Source organism: Mesoplodon densirostris, chromosome 1, assembly GCF_025265405.1.
Source record: "Mesoplodon densirostris isolate mMesDen1 chromosome 1, mMesDen1 primary haplotype, whole genome shotgun sequence".
Classification (NCBI taxonomy): Eukaryota; Metazoa; Chordata; class Mammalia; order Artiodactyla; family Ziphiidae; genus Mesoplodon; species Mesoplodon densirostris.
Window position 1 is genome coordinate 112778872 of NC_082661.1, and position 13373 is coordinate 112792244.

General features: G+C 46.6%; 1 protein-coding gene across 2 annotated transcripts in view; it reads left to right on the forward strand.

Moving 5' to 3' along the window:
• SLC35F3 (solute carrier family 35 member F3) overlaps positions 1-13373 on the forward strand; it is a 289160-nt gene that overhangs the window by 267030 nt on the left and 8757 nt on the right. For both annotated transcript variants that reach the window (XM_060089972.1, XM_060089980.1), the window contains one exon: positions 7954-8173. In XM_060089972.1, coding sequence (XP_059945955.1) covers positions 7954-8173 — 220 coding nt within the window. The remainder of the gene's footprint in view (positions 1-7953; positions 8174-13373) is intronic.

Here is a 13373-nt window from a genome sequence, read left to right on the forward strand (position 1 = left end):
CCTATCAAAATCCCAACAGCATTTTTTTCAGAAATAGGAAAATCCATCCTAAAATTCATATAGAATCTCAAGGGATACCAAATAGCCAAAATGATCTTGAAAAAAAGAGAACAAAATTAGAGGTCTCACACTTCCTGATTACAAAACTTATTATAAAGTTACAGTAATTAAAACTGGTGTGAGGTGTGATACTGCCGTGAAGACATATAGACCAATGGAACAGAATAGAGAACCCAGAAATGAACCCTCACATATGTGGTCAAATGATGTTGACAAGGGTGCCAAGACCATTCACTGGGGGAAGGGACAGCCTTTCTACAAATTGCACTAGGAAAACTGGATATCCACATGCAAAAGAAGGAAGTTGGATCCTAACTTTACAACATACACAAAAATTAACTCAAGATGAATCAAATATCTAAATGTAAGAGATAACACTATAAAACTCTTAGGAGAAAGCATAGGGGCTTTATGGCATTGTATTTGGAAATGATCTCTTGGATAAGACACCAAAAACACAGGCAACAAAAGTAAAAATAGATAAATTGGATTACATCAAAATGTAAAACTCTTGCGCATCAAAGGACACAATCAACAGAGTGAAAAGGCAACCTATGGAACGGGAAAAATATTTGCAAATCATGTATCTGATAAGAGGTTAATATCCAGAATATATGAAGAACTCCTATAACTCAACAACAGCAATAAAAAGAAACACTGAAAAAATAAGTAAAGGACTCAAATAGACATTCTTCTATTGAAGAATGATATATAAATGAATGATATATAAAAGAATGATATATAAATATATAAATAAAGATTATATATAAATGTCCAACAAGCTCATGAAAAGATGCTCAGCATCACTAATCATGACAGAAATGCAAATCAAAACCACAATGAGATATCACCTCACATCCATTACAATGGCTAAAATTTAAATTTAAAAAACCCAGAAAATAATAAGTGTTGATGAGGATGTACAAAAATGGGAACCCTTGTGCACTTTTGGTGGAATGTGAAATGGTACGACCACTATGCAAAACAGTGTGATGATTCCTCAAAAAATTAAGCATAGGATTATCATATGATGCAGTAATTCCACTTCCGGGTATATGTACAAAAGAATTGAAATCAAGGTCTCAAAGAGGTATTTGTATATCCATGTCCATAGCAGCATTATTCACAATAGCCAAGAGGTAGAAGCAACCCACATGTCCATCAGTGGATGAGTGGGTACACAAAATGTGATATATACAATGGAATATTATTCAGCCTTAAATGGAAGGAAATTTTGACACATGACACAATATGGATGAACCTTGAGGGCATTATGCTTAGTGAAGTAAGCCAGTCACAAAAGGACAAATACTGTATGATCCCACTTACATGAGGTGCCTGCAGTAGACAGATTCATAGATACAAAGTAGAGTGGCAGTTGCCAGCAGCTGTAGGGAGGGAAGAGTGGGGAATTGTTGTTTAATTTAGAGTACTAAGTTTCAGTTTTGCAAGATGAAAAGAATTCTAGAGATAGGTTACACAGCATTGTGAATGATTTTAACACCACTGAACTGTATACGTATGTGGATTTTACTATGATTTTAAAATTTTTTTTAAAGAAATAAAGCAAACAGAGAGAGAGAGACAGCATGAACTTTTGGATCCCAACTTAGCTGCACTTGAGAATCATTTGGAAATTCTTTAAAATACAGTGCAGGGCTTCCCTGGTGGCGCAGCGGTTGAGAGTCCGCCTGCCGATGCAGGGGACACGGGTTCGTGCCCCGGTCTGGGAAGATCCCACATGCCGCGGAGCGGCTGGGCCCATGAGCCATGACCGCTGAGCCTGCGTGTCCCGAGCCTGTTCTCCGCAACGGGAGAGGCCACGACAGTGAGAGGCCCGCGTACTGCAAAAAAAAAAAAAAAAAAAATACAGTGCAGTCGCATTTTAATGCAAATTTGCAGTAACAAGATACAGGTATGACTAATGTTTCATTTATGCATAAAATTTCAAATAATGTGACTCCCTAGAGATTTTAAAAGTTAAACAAGAATCACAATGTCAACTTGGAGAGGCCAAGGGAACTATAAATGCTAGGTGGCAGTGTTAACAGAGCTGGCAAATAGAAACACGGTGCTACTGTGGGAAAACAAATCAAGATGTGTAAATGTTGAATTACGGAATGCTGTCAGGAATATCACCCTCATACAAACTGCACCATTCTCTACAGAATCCTAGGCCCCTCACAGGAAAGTATGATTGAATATGTCTAGAGCTGAATTGAAGCAATTCGTATTTTTCAAAGTTCCCTGAGATTTCTAAGACTGATGGTCTATGCATCACTGTTTGAAAACCAGTGGTCCCCCATAAAAGAATAAGCACATTCATTCTGTAAAAATAAATTATTTATTAACACATATCATGAACCAAGCTGTGGGGATATAAGATGAAGCAGAAATATAATGACCACATGGAGCTTACGTTCTAGTGAAGTCAGATGATTAAATAAGCAGTTACAATAAAGGGTCCTATACGTATGATGGGGCGTCCAGGGCATTTGGGGAGCACATATCAGGGCACTTCACTGAAGCGGGTATAGGAGCTGATACCCAATGGATGGAAAGAAACCAACTAAAGAAGGAGGAAGAGTGTTTCAGGGGAATAGAGGATCCGATGAGACCCAGAGCGGAGAAAGAAAGAACACTGAATGCAAGTGACTGAAATGAGTTCAAGGTGGCTTAACTTCAGAGTAGGGGTGGAGAAGTGATGGATAAAGGCTATAGGATGGGCAGAGGCCAGGTCGGAAAGGACCTGGTAAGTCTGTGGGGAGCTTGACCCTCATCCTAAGGGAAAGTGAGGGAAGAGGAGGATCTCTGTGACTGCAGCATGGAGTATGGAATGGATTGAATTGGAGGAGAGGCAGCCGTGGAGAGAAGCTCAGATTCCAGTGACCGTAGTCCAAGTGAGAGGAGACAGAGGCATGGGCCAGGTGGTGGTCATGGCAATGAGATACTTAGGAGAAGTAACCTGTAAGCCTTGTTGATGAATGAGATATGAAGGGGAAAAAGGAGACATTAAGAATGATTCCAAAGTATCTAGCCAGTAGAAGAAATATGAATCGTGGTACCTTATGGTGATTGAAGATTGAGGGGAATTTGGGGAGTTCATTTGGGGAGGCTGAATTTTTGGTGTCTGGGAATGTCCAGGATGCAAATGGCACCAGATAGGAGAAGCGTCCTGACTACAGAGTCACTGGCTGGGCTTTGAAACTCTGACAGTAGGTTAGACTGCTCAGTGACTGGTTGTAGGATCAAAAGAGGGGGACCTAGAAGAGAACCCTAGGAAAATACCAAGGAAGCCTTGGGAGGGTGTGGAGAGGTAGGAGGAAACCCGGGGGAGTGTGCTGAGTTGGAAGCCAAGAAGGTTGGTTCAAGGAGGAACAGTCAACAATGTCAAAGGCTCCCAAAAGTAAGACCGGAAAGCACCCATGGGATTTAGCAACTGGAGGTCATTGGTAATCAGTCTAGGAGTTTGGGTGAGTGGTGGGGGCAGACGCTGCATCAAAGAGAGCTGAAAATTGAGAGAAGTGGTCATGGGGACATGAATGCAAATGACGGTTCTAAAATCTTGCCTCTGAGAGAGGGGAAGAGAGAGGAAAAGGGGCTGAAGGTGCTTGCTCTTGCTTTGGGGGCGTATTTTAAGGTTGGCGAGGCTTAGACATGTTGAAATGGTGATGGAAAGGATCCAGAAGAGAGACGGGGTCATTGGGAGTGTTCATTGAGGAGTGAGCACAGGCTGCAGGTCTGGCTCCACCACTATCTGATTGAACTTGAGCGTGAGCGCATCATTTAATCTGTCTGAGCTACAACATCCTTATCTGTAACTAGTAGGGTTTCTCTGTATCTATGGCTTTCAAACTGCACCCCTCAAAGCTATCTCAGGGTACTCACTTTGCAGCTTCAATCACAGCAACTTGACCTCTTGTGTTTTAAAATAATTTTTATTTTTAGCATTTTAATACTTGCACATACATTGGAAAAGCAAATGAATAATAGAACAATTATCATTAAAAAATGGTAACTCCTGTTCCACACCCACTCACTCTCAGTCACTCCCAATTTTCCCAATTTTGTTTTATTTCTCTTGGGAGCCTTAAGTCTTATCTTTATCCCTTTTTGCCACAAGTATATGCCTTGTCGTGGTTCTTCATTTTGCTTGGTACTTGGTGAGTCCTTTCATTATGAAGACTCATGTCCTATAGTTCTAAAAAACTTTCTTGAGTTATTTATTTTGTAATTTCCTCCATTTCATTTTTTCATTTTCTCTTTCTGGTGTTTCTTTTTAAGTTCAATACTGGACCTTCTGGCTTGACCTTCTCATATTAGCTTTTCTTTCGATCTGTCTCGCTCTTACTTTCACTCTCTCCCCCTCCTCGAGTTTATCTTGACTGTATATTCTAACTCTTCTACTAATTTTTAAAATTTGGCTATTCTGTATTTAATTTGCAAGATTATTTCCATTTTTATAGCCATTTGTTCTTGTGTCATGTGTGCAATTTCTTCTCTCTCTAAGGATATTATATGTTTCCCCAACCCCGACTGTATAAATCCTAGCTATCCTTAAAGGTTTAACTCAAAATCTTATCTTTTATGAGACCTTTTCCAATCAGTACAACTCTCTCCACTTGATAGGAATTCTATAGTATTATTATATTCCACACCATCTCATAGGTGATTTTATTTAAACTTGCATTACTTCCTATTGAGGAATCAGTCTTATCTTCCCAATTTTACCATAATTTTGTCAAGAGGAGGGACTATTTACTTGTTTTCTGTCAGCTACAGTGTCTAGAATTGTGACTATAACAAGTAATAAACAGGTGCTTGTTGATTTGAATTAAATGGCAAGCCATCCTAATCCCACCAAGCCAGCCTGTCCCAGTCAGAGTTCTTTAAAGAGCACCAAGAACATAGGTCTTTGTTAAATAATATGAGCATAGAACTTACAGATTTTTATGGTTTTCTCTGTCTTTCACAGTGTTTCATTCACACCTAATTCGGTAGCAGTATTTTAGTGACTTGCTTTTATTAAGTCTTCCTTGAAGCTCTCAATTTAGATTTCATAGGAAAAGCACAACTTTCTTTTCTCAGTCATACTTCATCGGTTTAGGAAATATTTAATTGAATTACGCGCTTCAAACAACCGAGAACAATTGACACAAGCAGGACTGGAAACAAAGACATTGAAATCTTGGCCAACACATGATTCAGTCAGTAGGAACCGCAGGGCTTGGGCATGCTGGGCAGTAACCTGCCAGCCTCAGGCCTTTATTGTGCCAGGAATGAAGGGCATTAGACCGTCACGTCAGCCAAGTGGAAATCAGTCAAGAGAGTATCTATTGTCTTCTATTCTTGATACACAAGAAGAGGTGGACTTGTGCTTATCATCTCTCTTGGGTCCCCTTGCCATCAAGGGTATATGTGGGCCATATACCCAAGCCAGCTGACATGGATTAGTGCACAGTCTTTGGTCTTAAAACAGCACTAGGCTCACTGGCTCAGGGATCAATCATCTTGGTCTCATTAGAACCAAGATCTGCCCACCTGGCCTGTAATCCCCTGACCGTGAGTCCTCAAAGGGCCACCAGAGCTCTGCTGGGCCCAGAAGTCTTGCCTTTTCCATCTCCAGGATGGATCCCCACTCTCCTCCCCACTTCTGGTCAACAGCTTGGGCCATTCACTACCCAGCCATGTCTGTACCCCACCCATCACTTCTACAACCATCACACGTTGGATGAATCAAACGTAGATTCTCAGAGAGGACGTAAGGTGTCCAGTTGACTTTGTATGGCCCCTGCAACAACATGAATCATTTTTTATACTAGTCAGGGGAAACTTGGAAATTCTTCTTGTGTTATGTTCCCTTAAGCAGGGTAACAACCTCTAAGTTTGGTTAAAATAGGTTGACTTTAATGACAAGAAAGAATAATTGCATTTCCTGTTGATCATTCTCAGGGTCTCAGCATCACTTTATAGCCGCCATAATCACAAACATGAAGGAAGCTGCCCCTGGTCACTGTCCCTGGGGGAAAGAAGACTGCCCTGTAAATAGGGGCTGCAGAAAGACCCATGGAAAATGTAGCTGAACTACTGTATGAAAATTACACGGCAAACAGAGATATCAACATGTCAGTTAGATGCAAGTTCCATTCATAGAGAACCAAAAGGGAACCAATTCAGTTGAATTGGTTTCATGGTAAATTTAGTGATTTGAATGTTTTATATTTACCTGCTGCTGGTATAGAAGCAACGTAAGACTCTGGGTTCAGCGAACGGTGATGAGTTTTCTGTTTCTTCGATGGATATCCCATAGTGGAGCAATGAACAAAGGCAGATTACATCTTAGATTGATGAAAAGAACAAACGAGATTAAATTTAAAATCGCATCCAGTCCCCTTTGACTCTTGTTTTCCATTTTCCTCCGTGACTGATGCATTTTCATGCTGAGTGGCGTGGGCTGTGGCTCTTCCCCACCTTAGTGCATTTGGATCATTCTCGCTCCGTCTTTTCTCTCCCTGACTGCTACTCAGTGGTACATGGGCCACCCTGGGCCCTGTCGTGAGCCTGGACAGTGATGGCTGTGGGGCAGCATGTCCTCACTCGCCCCTGTCCTTGGCCGGGCTCGTGGGACCCAGCAGAACGATGCTCTCCACTCCCACCCAGGGCAGCGGGCAGCTGTCTGTAGAGCCAGCCGCCTCAGCCCTCTCTCCACACCCTCTACCCACAGCCTCCTCTTCCCATCTTCTTCTGCCTGGGCAAGGTTGGCTTTCTTTTTCTTTTCTTTTTAAAATTTATTTATATTATTTATTTTATTTTTGGCTGTGTTGGGTCTTCGTTGCTGTGCACGGGCTTTCTCTAGTTGCAACGAGCGGGAGCTACTCTTCATTGCGGTGCGTGGGCTTCTCACTGTGGTGGCTTCTCTTGTTGCGGAGCACGGGCTCTAGGCACGCGGGCTTCAGTAGTTGTGGCACGCGGGCTCAGTAGTTGTGGCTCGCGGGCTCTAGAGCATGGGCTCAGTAGTTGTGGCGCACAGGCTTAGTTGCTCCGCGGCATGTGGGATCTTCCCGGACCAGGGCTCGAACCCGTGTCCCCTGCATTGGCAGGCGGATTCTTAACCACTGCACCACTAGGGAAGCCTGGCTTTCTTTTTCTTAAGCAGCTTTTCAGATATCAATGATCCTTTGCCTAGAATCTGGAATGATGGCATTGGAAAACTTTCTTCTACAGGCATTTCCTCACCTCTTCCTCTCTTAAGATGCTGAGCTCTTGGACCTGCTCATTCCTCCTGTGCTCACCTCTCAGATGGCGTGGGGACAGGCCCTTCCACTTGGTGAAATGGCAAACTCTAGAAAGGGCCTCGTGGAGAAAATGTATAGACAGTTAACACCATTGATATCATAGCCAAAATATATTAGATGTGCCCAGGAAATGACTGCCACTGCCTGATCACAATTTCATTTGGGGGCAAATTTGTTAAAAATATGTTTCAGTGAGTTCTCTTCAGTATCCAGCCCCCTGAGAAGAAAAGGTCTAGAGATGTCCTTCTCTTACTAACCAAGTGGCAGAATCCCTTAGGCAGTCACCCTGGAATTGGGGCTTCTTCAGATCAGATGGTCCCAACATTACCTTCTGTGAGCACCATCCATTCCAAACCCAACATGGACAGAAGGAATAATCCATGACAGCAGATCCTTGTGCGACACTTTCTTCAATGGACTAAAGCATAGATCGAAGGGCTTTGATAGAAAGATGTTGATAAAACATAATAATAAACAAAAGGACCCCACCCCATCCTGCATCTGTTAAAAAAAAATAACTAAACTGGGTAGAGGGGGAATAAAATGGTCTGTCTCAACCCAAGAATATAATAACACTGACTCTCTTTCCTTGTTTTAGGGAATGCTGTCGATTTTTTGGAGACAATGGCTTGACTTTGAAGGTGTTTTTTACCAAGGCAGCACCCTTTGGTGTTCTTTGGACACTCACAAACTACCTGTACTTACATGCAATAAAGAAAATAAACACTACGGATGTGTCCGTATTGTTCTGCTGCAACAAAGCTTTTGTGTTCTTGCTCTCGTGGATCGTTCTCAGGGACAGGTTCATGGGAGTGAGGGTAAGTTCCTTGTTCTCTGTCTTCCTCCCTCACTCAGTCATGCGAACCAAAACCTGCCCATCAGCTTGCTTAGCCTCATGTGCTGGGCCACTAAGCATAAGCTGCTATAACCACTTTCCTTCTCATTTGCAGCAGAAAAGGAGCCCGGCTCTCGGGGCGCCTTGCAAACCTTCTTGCTTGCGAACCATTCTAGACAAGCGTTCATTAAAGCACCTTTCATTTCAAGCATTTCAACAAGCATTCCCTAAAGTGCGTGCTGCTCGGGGACCCCCCTGGGAGGAGTGATGTGCCCACCCTGCCTTTCAGGGGTCCTGCGGCCTGGAGCCCTCTGCTAACACTGCCACTGTCTGCTTAGGAGGTATCTGAAAGCCAAAGGTCCTTCTGCAACCACACGGACGTACAGTCTTGGCGGCCCTTTGTCTGGACCGTGGGTTCAATGCCCAAGTGGGACGGACACATTTAGGCTAAGTCCAAACTTTGGAGGGACAGTTTCACTCCCTTCAACCCCAGAGCAAGGGAGAATGAAATGATACCTCTGAATCACCTCTGGTTGTTACATCTGAGACTGCGTAAGTTCCCTTAAAATCAAGTCAGATTTAGCTAGTCACATTTCAGAACAGCTGTGTGAAATATGACAAGTGCGCTATCAAACTTGAGCTGAAATATAGATAAAAGAACAGGTGACATTTATTTAGCCTGGACAGAATCCTGCCGGCTTCTGCTTGTCTCCCTCTGCTGGCCAGAATCTGCCACTGCCCCACCATCGCCTTGTCACAAACAAGGACAAAAAGGATTCGACCAGGCAGCTGGTAGTGCTGTAGTCACAGCGCCTTGCTTACTCCTTCCTGCACCCTCAGGCCGGGTAGGAAGCCCAGGAAGCTCAGTCCTTCTGAAGGGCAGTCCCTTGAGAGCAGCGGTCCCCAGCCTTTTGGGCACCGGGGTCGGGTTTCATGGAAGCCGGTTTTTCCACGGACGGGGGTGGGGAGGTGGAGGGTGGGAATGGTCAGGCGGTAATGGGAGCGATGGGGGGCGGCTGTAAACACAGATGAAGCTTCGCTCGCTCACCCGTCCGCCACTCACCTCCTGCTCTGCGGCCCAGTTCCTAATGGGCTGCAGACCGGTACCGGTCCACGGCCCGGGGGTTGGGGACCTCTGCTTTAGAGTGAACCCTGCTGGGAACCCAGCAAGGGGCAGACTCCAGGCCCTCTGCTTGTGTCCTTGGCTAATTGTCCTGGGAACAGTGGCATCACCTTCATGGTGGATTCACGCCCACCTAGTTTCTCAAACAGCAGTGGGGACGTGAGTCAACTGCTGAGTCAGATTTTTAGCTTGCAGTACGGGGAAAATTTGTTTTGAGGCTTCGTGTTAATTTTGGAATAAGAACTCAGCTCACTGGGCTACCACCCAGAAAAGCTTTGAGCCAATAAACCATCAAATACACCTCCACTAGAAATGAGGTACGGCCAGAGGCAATCGGTCCAATCGCCTGCCTGCCTGGACGCTGAAGATTCGGATGTCCTAGGACCCACTGTGGCTTTATTTTGAGGTCAAAAGCCAGGGGAATGCATGGAGCATTTTTGGGCGTGATTCTGATGTCCAAAACAAATTCCGGATGAGATTGTTACTGTGAAAAGAGGCTTCAAGGTTCATTCTGCATGTAAGCAGAAGAAAACAGAAAGTTTTTGAGGTTAAAAGAAGGAGGTGTGAAAACACTGAAATCCACTTGGGCTCACAGAGAACGGAGTGGCACACCCAGATCTTTTCCTCGTTGCTATTCATGGGTAAGCGGGTTCCCGCTAACATCCCTGAGCTGTGATTCAGTCCTGCTATCCTGGCCACTTGCTCAGCTTGGTCTGTGCCGACCACTGTAGACTGAACAGATTTTCGTGTTGAAGCCTTTGGCACGAGGCCAGCACGGAAATGAAGATCCAGGAACCGGTGTCGGTGATGGAACTTCGTAACCTGTGAAGTACCACGCAGTCGTGAGTCTCTCTAATAATCATCACTCCTCTTAGAAGTACGTGACCTGTCCTCTAAGGTCATCACACTCCAAGTCAAGGTGGAGCGCCCTCTTCTCATCTTCAAGAGTTCAGAGAGCTAGTAAAATCTGTAAGATGTCAGCAGCTCGCCGGTGTGACGGAAAGGTCCCCCTTGAGAAACAGATGGAGATTTGAGCCCAAGATAAGACCTAACCAGTACACAGGTTCTCTGAGACTTCCCTCGGACTGCTGGGTTAGCTGGCACCTTCTACTGGGTCATTGCCAGAGATGGAAGGGAACTGACTCTCTTTTCCATCCTGGAGGGCTGAGCATACTGGCCTGAGAGTCACACAGATGCAGAGGACAGATGTTTGTGGAACGGGTGACATAGAGGGCCTGAGTTATTAAGGCAGTGACTCAAATCACAAGGGCTGTGGTTCCTAGAAAACATCAACAGGGCCGAGTCATGCAGACAGACCAGGGAGAAGAAAATGTTTATCTTCGAATGCTGGGGAGATCGTGGCCACCTATGGCATCAGAGGCGAGTGTATGAGAGGAGCCCACGTTGGCCCCCATATCACCCCTTGACTCTGTACTTAGATGTGCATTTCACATGTCTTCCAGGCTTGGGGTCATAATGGGTCCTCGAACCTAGAGTTGAGCGATAAGGGTTTGGGTCCACTCTCATGAGCTGTTGGACCTTGAGCTAGTTACTTAACATCTCTGAGCCTTAATTACGCGACGTTAAAATAGAATGTTAGTACTCAGAGAACAGTTGTAAGAATAAAATAAGGTATGCATGCCCGACACACGAAACCCAATAAATGTCATCTTTTCTCAGTGTCGTTATTATTCCTTCTCAATAAGAGGCGTTTGACGGACCTGCCCAGTTCTTTGGCTGACAGTGTCAGAGGCTGGCAACTATTTAGGGAGGTGGTTTGGTGTAGCAGAAGCAGCAGGAGAATGACAGCAAGTAGAACTCTGGGGGCAGGAGGTACGGCCCCTCCCAGGCCAAAGCCCGCCCGGCTGTGGCCCGCAGCTGGATGAAGGAGGGGTTGACCAGCTGCACTGCCCGCAGCCCGCATCTCAGAGGAGGTGGCAGATGGGACCCTCAGCTCTTCAAAATCACCCACTGCAGCTAGAGCGCTCACACCAGGAGGACTGGAGGAAGAGCAAGAAGACAAGCTGAGGGGTCATCCGGGTGGCGTCCAACCTCTGCAGCACGGTCCTGGGGAGGCCGGACTTTTCCCAAGAGCAGCTCCCATCTCAGTAAGATCCGAGCTGATGTCTTCCATAGTTACACGCTGGCGGCCTCTCCCACGGGGCCATCCCTGAACGGGAACCCCAAATGCTGATCCTGACTCTGACTTCTGTTTGGGCGGCTGTCCCCTGCCACCTGAGCACAGCCTGAGGGAGGGCACAGGGCACACAGAGTGTAGGGGAACCCGGGGCGGGGGGTTCACGGCTCAGACCCCTTTCCAGCCTCCGACACGAGAGGGCTGAACTAGAGGATCTGGAAATTCCTCCGGACTCTCTTGGAGTCGATGAGGGCAGCACAGGGGTTGGGAGGGGAAATGTTAAGGGGAGGTATATTTTAAAATTAGCCTGTCCTCTCCCTTTTTTTTTTTTTTTTTTAATTTTTTTTGCGGTATGCAGGCCTCTCACTGTCGTGGCCTCTCCCATTGCGGAGCACAGGCTCCGGACGCGCAGGCCCAGCGGCCATGGCTCATGGGCCCAGCCGCTCCGCGGCATGTGGGATCCTCCTGGACCGGGGCACGAACCCGTGTCCCCTGCATCGGCAGGCGGACTCACAACCACTGCGCCACCAGGGAAGCCCTGTCCTCTCCCTTTTTTAAACTGCCCCAGACTGTGCAAATCTGAAATGCATCGCAGACGGGGCTCTGTCTGGCAGAGAACGTGCAGCCCGTCACATCTTGAGCAGGAGTGAGGAGTGGTGCTGGTCTGAGAGGCGGGCAGACTCCACTGAGGGCTACACCTTCCCTCTCGGCCTGACATCTGATGGGGAACGGTGCGCCATGGGGGGTACGGGGGCATTGGTGGGTTGCTGGGGCCCTGAATCCAGAGGCCTGGGGGCCAGGCAGGTTATAACCACACGGGCAAGGCCCCCATTAAGAGGTTAAATGGCAGCATGCTGGCCTCAGCGTCCCCCATGCCCATGTTTCTTCCTCTTCTCCGGGCAGATTTTCCCCAGCCGAAGTAGAGATGGTGGCTGTCACCCCTGTTGGTCTCAGGCCACTGTCACCCATCTGTCTGGATCCCCAAGTTCCTGTTCAGTGGGATACATTGGGGTTGGGGGCAACAAGAAAGTATGAGAAAGGAGGGGTGGGGGGAAGGAGGGAAATTCACTTGATTCCATCCTCAGACTCGCCGTTCTCCCCCAGGGAGGCCCGGATCTAGAAGGCGAGGACCATGTGAAACCACAGGACACGCAGGACCAGCCTTCCTGGAGAGTTCATCTGAGTGCAGGAAACAGGCAGGGAACATTTCCAAATGTAACCCAAGAAACCAGACATGTTAGGGTGAAAATGTAAACTCTGCACTTATTTTTTAAAGAGATCTGGCATCTGTCTTCAAGGGAATGGCAGGCTTGGGGAAGGACGCTCAGGCTGTGCCCCCCAGACCCGCAGGGTATGTTTCAACTCTGCTCTGCTATTAGCAGTATTGGACGCGAGGTGAGCGCCAGCATCCCCTCCAGCACGGTGGTCAGGGCCTCAGGCTCAGGGTCGGGGATTCCAGGGGAATTGTTGATGCCCAGAGAGTGAGCCCTGTAATCGGGTGGGTCAAGCCTGTGACGTGTGGCGGGGACCCCCAAGAGGAGAAGCCCTGGAGGCGTGAACGGGGGGAGCACTGTCCCCGGTGCCACCTGTCGGAATGAACCCACCGGCCTGGACTTGGCAAATGTTGGCCAGGAAGCCGGTGGCCGCCCACGCTCTCTATTTCTTGCCTCTTCCCTCAGCTCTTCTGCACAGCACAGCTCAGGCGGAAGCTTTTAGCTGTTTGTGATTTAATCAATAGAGAAAAAAGAGTAAGGAGATCCAAAATCTGCCTGTAAATCTTCACGGAAAAATAACCCTTGTTCTCCTTCATTCCCTCAAACTTCATCTTTATGTTTGGAAAGACTCAAGTACCTTTGGAGATGCGCCACATCATCTGAAACGTAGCTGTCTTCTTCCCTCTCTTTCTCTCCTTCCCTTCTTTTT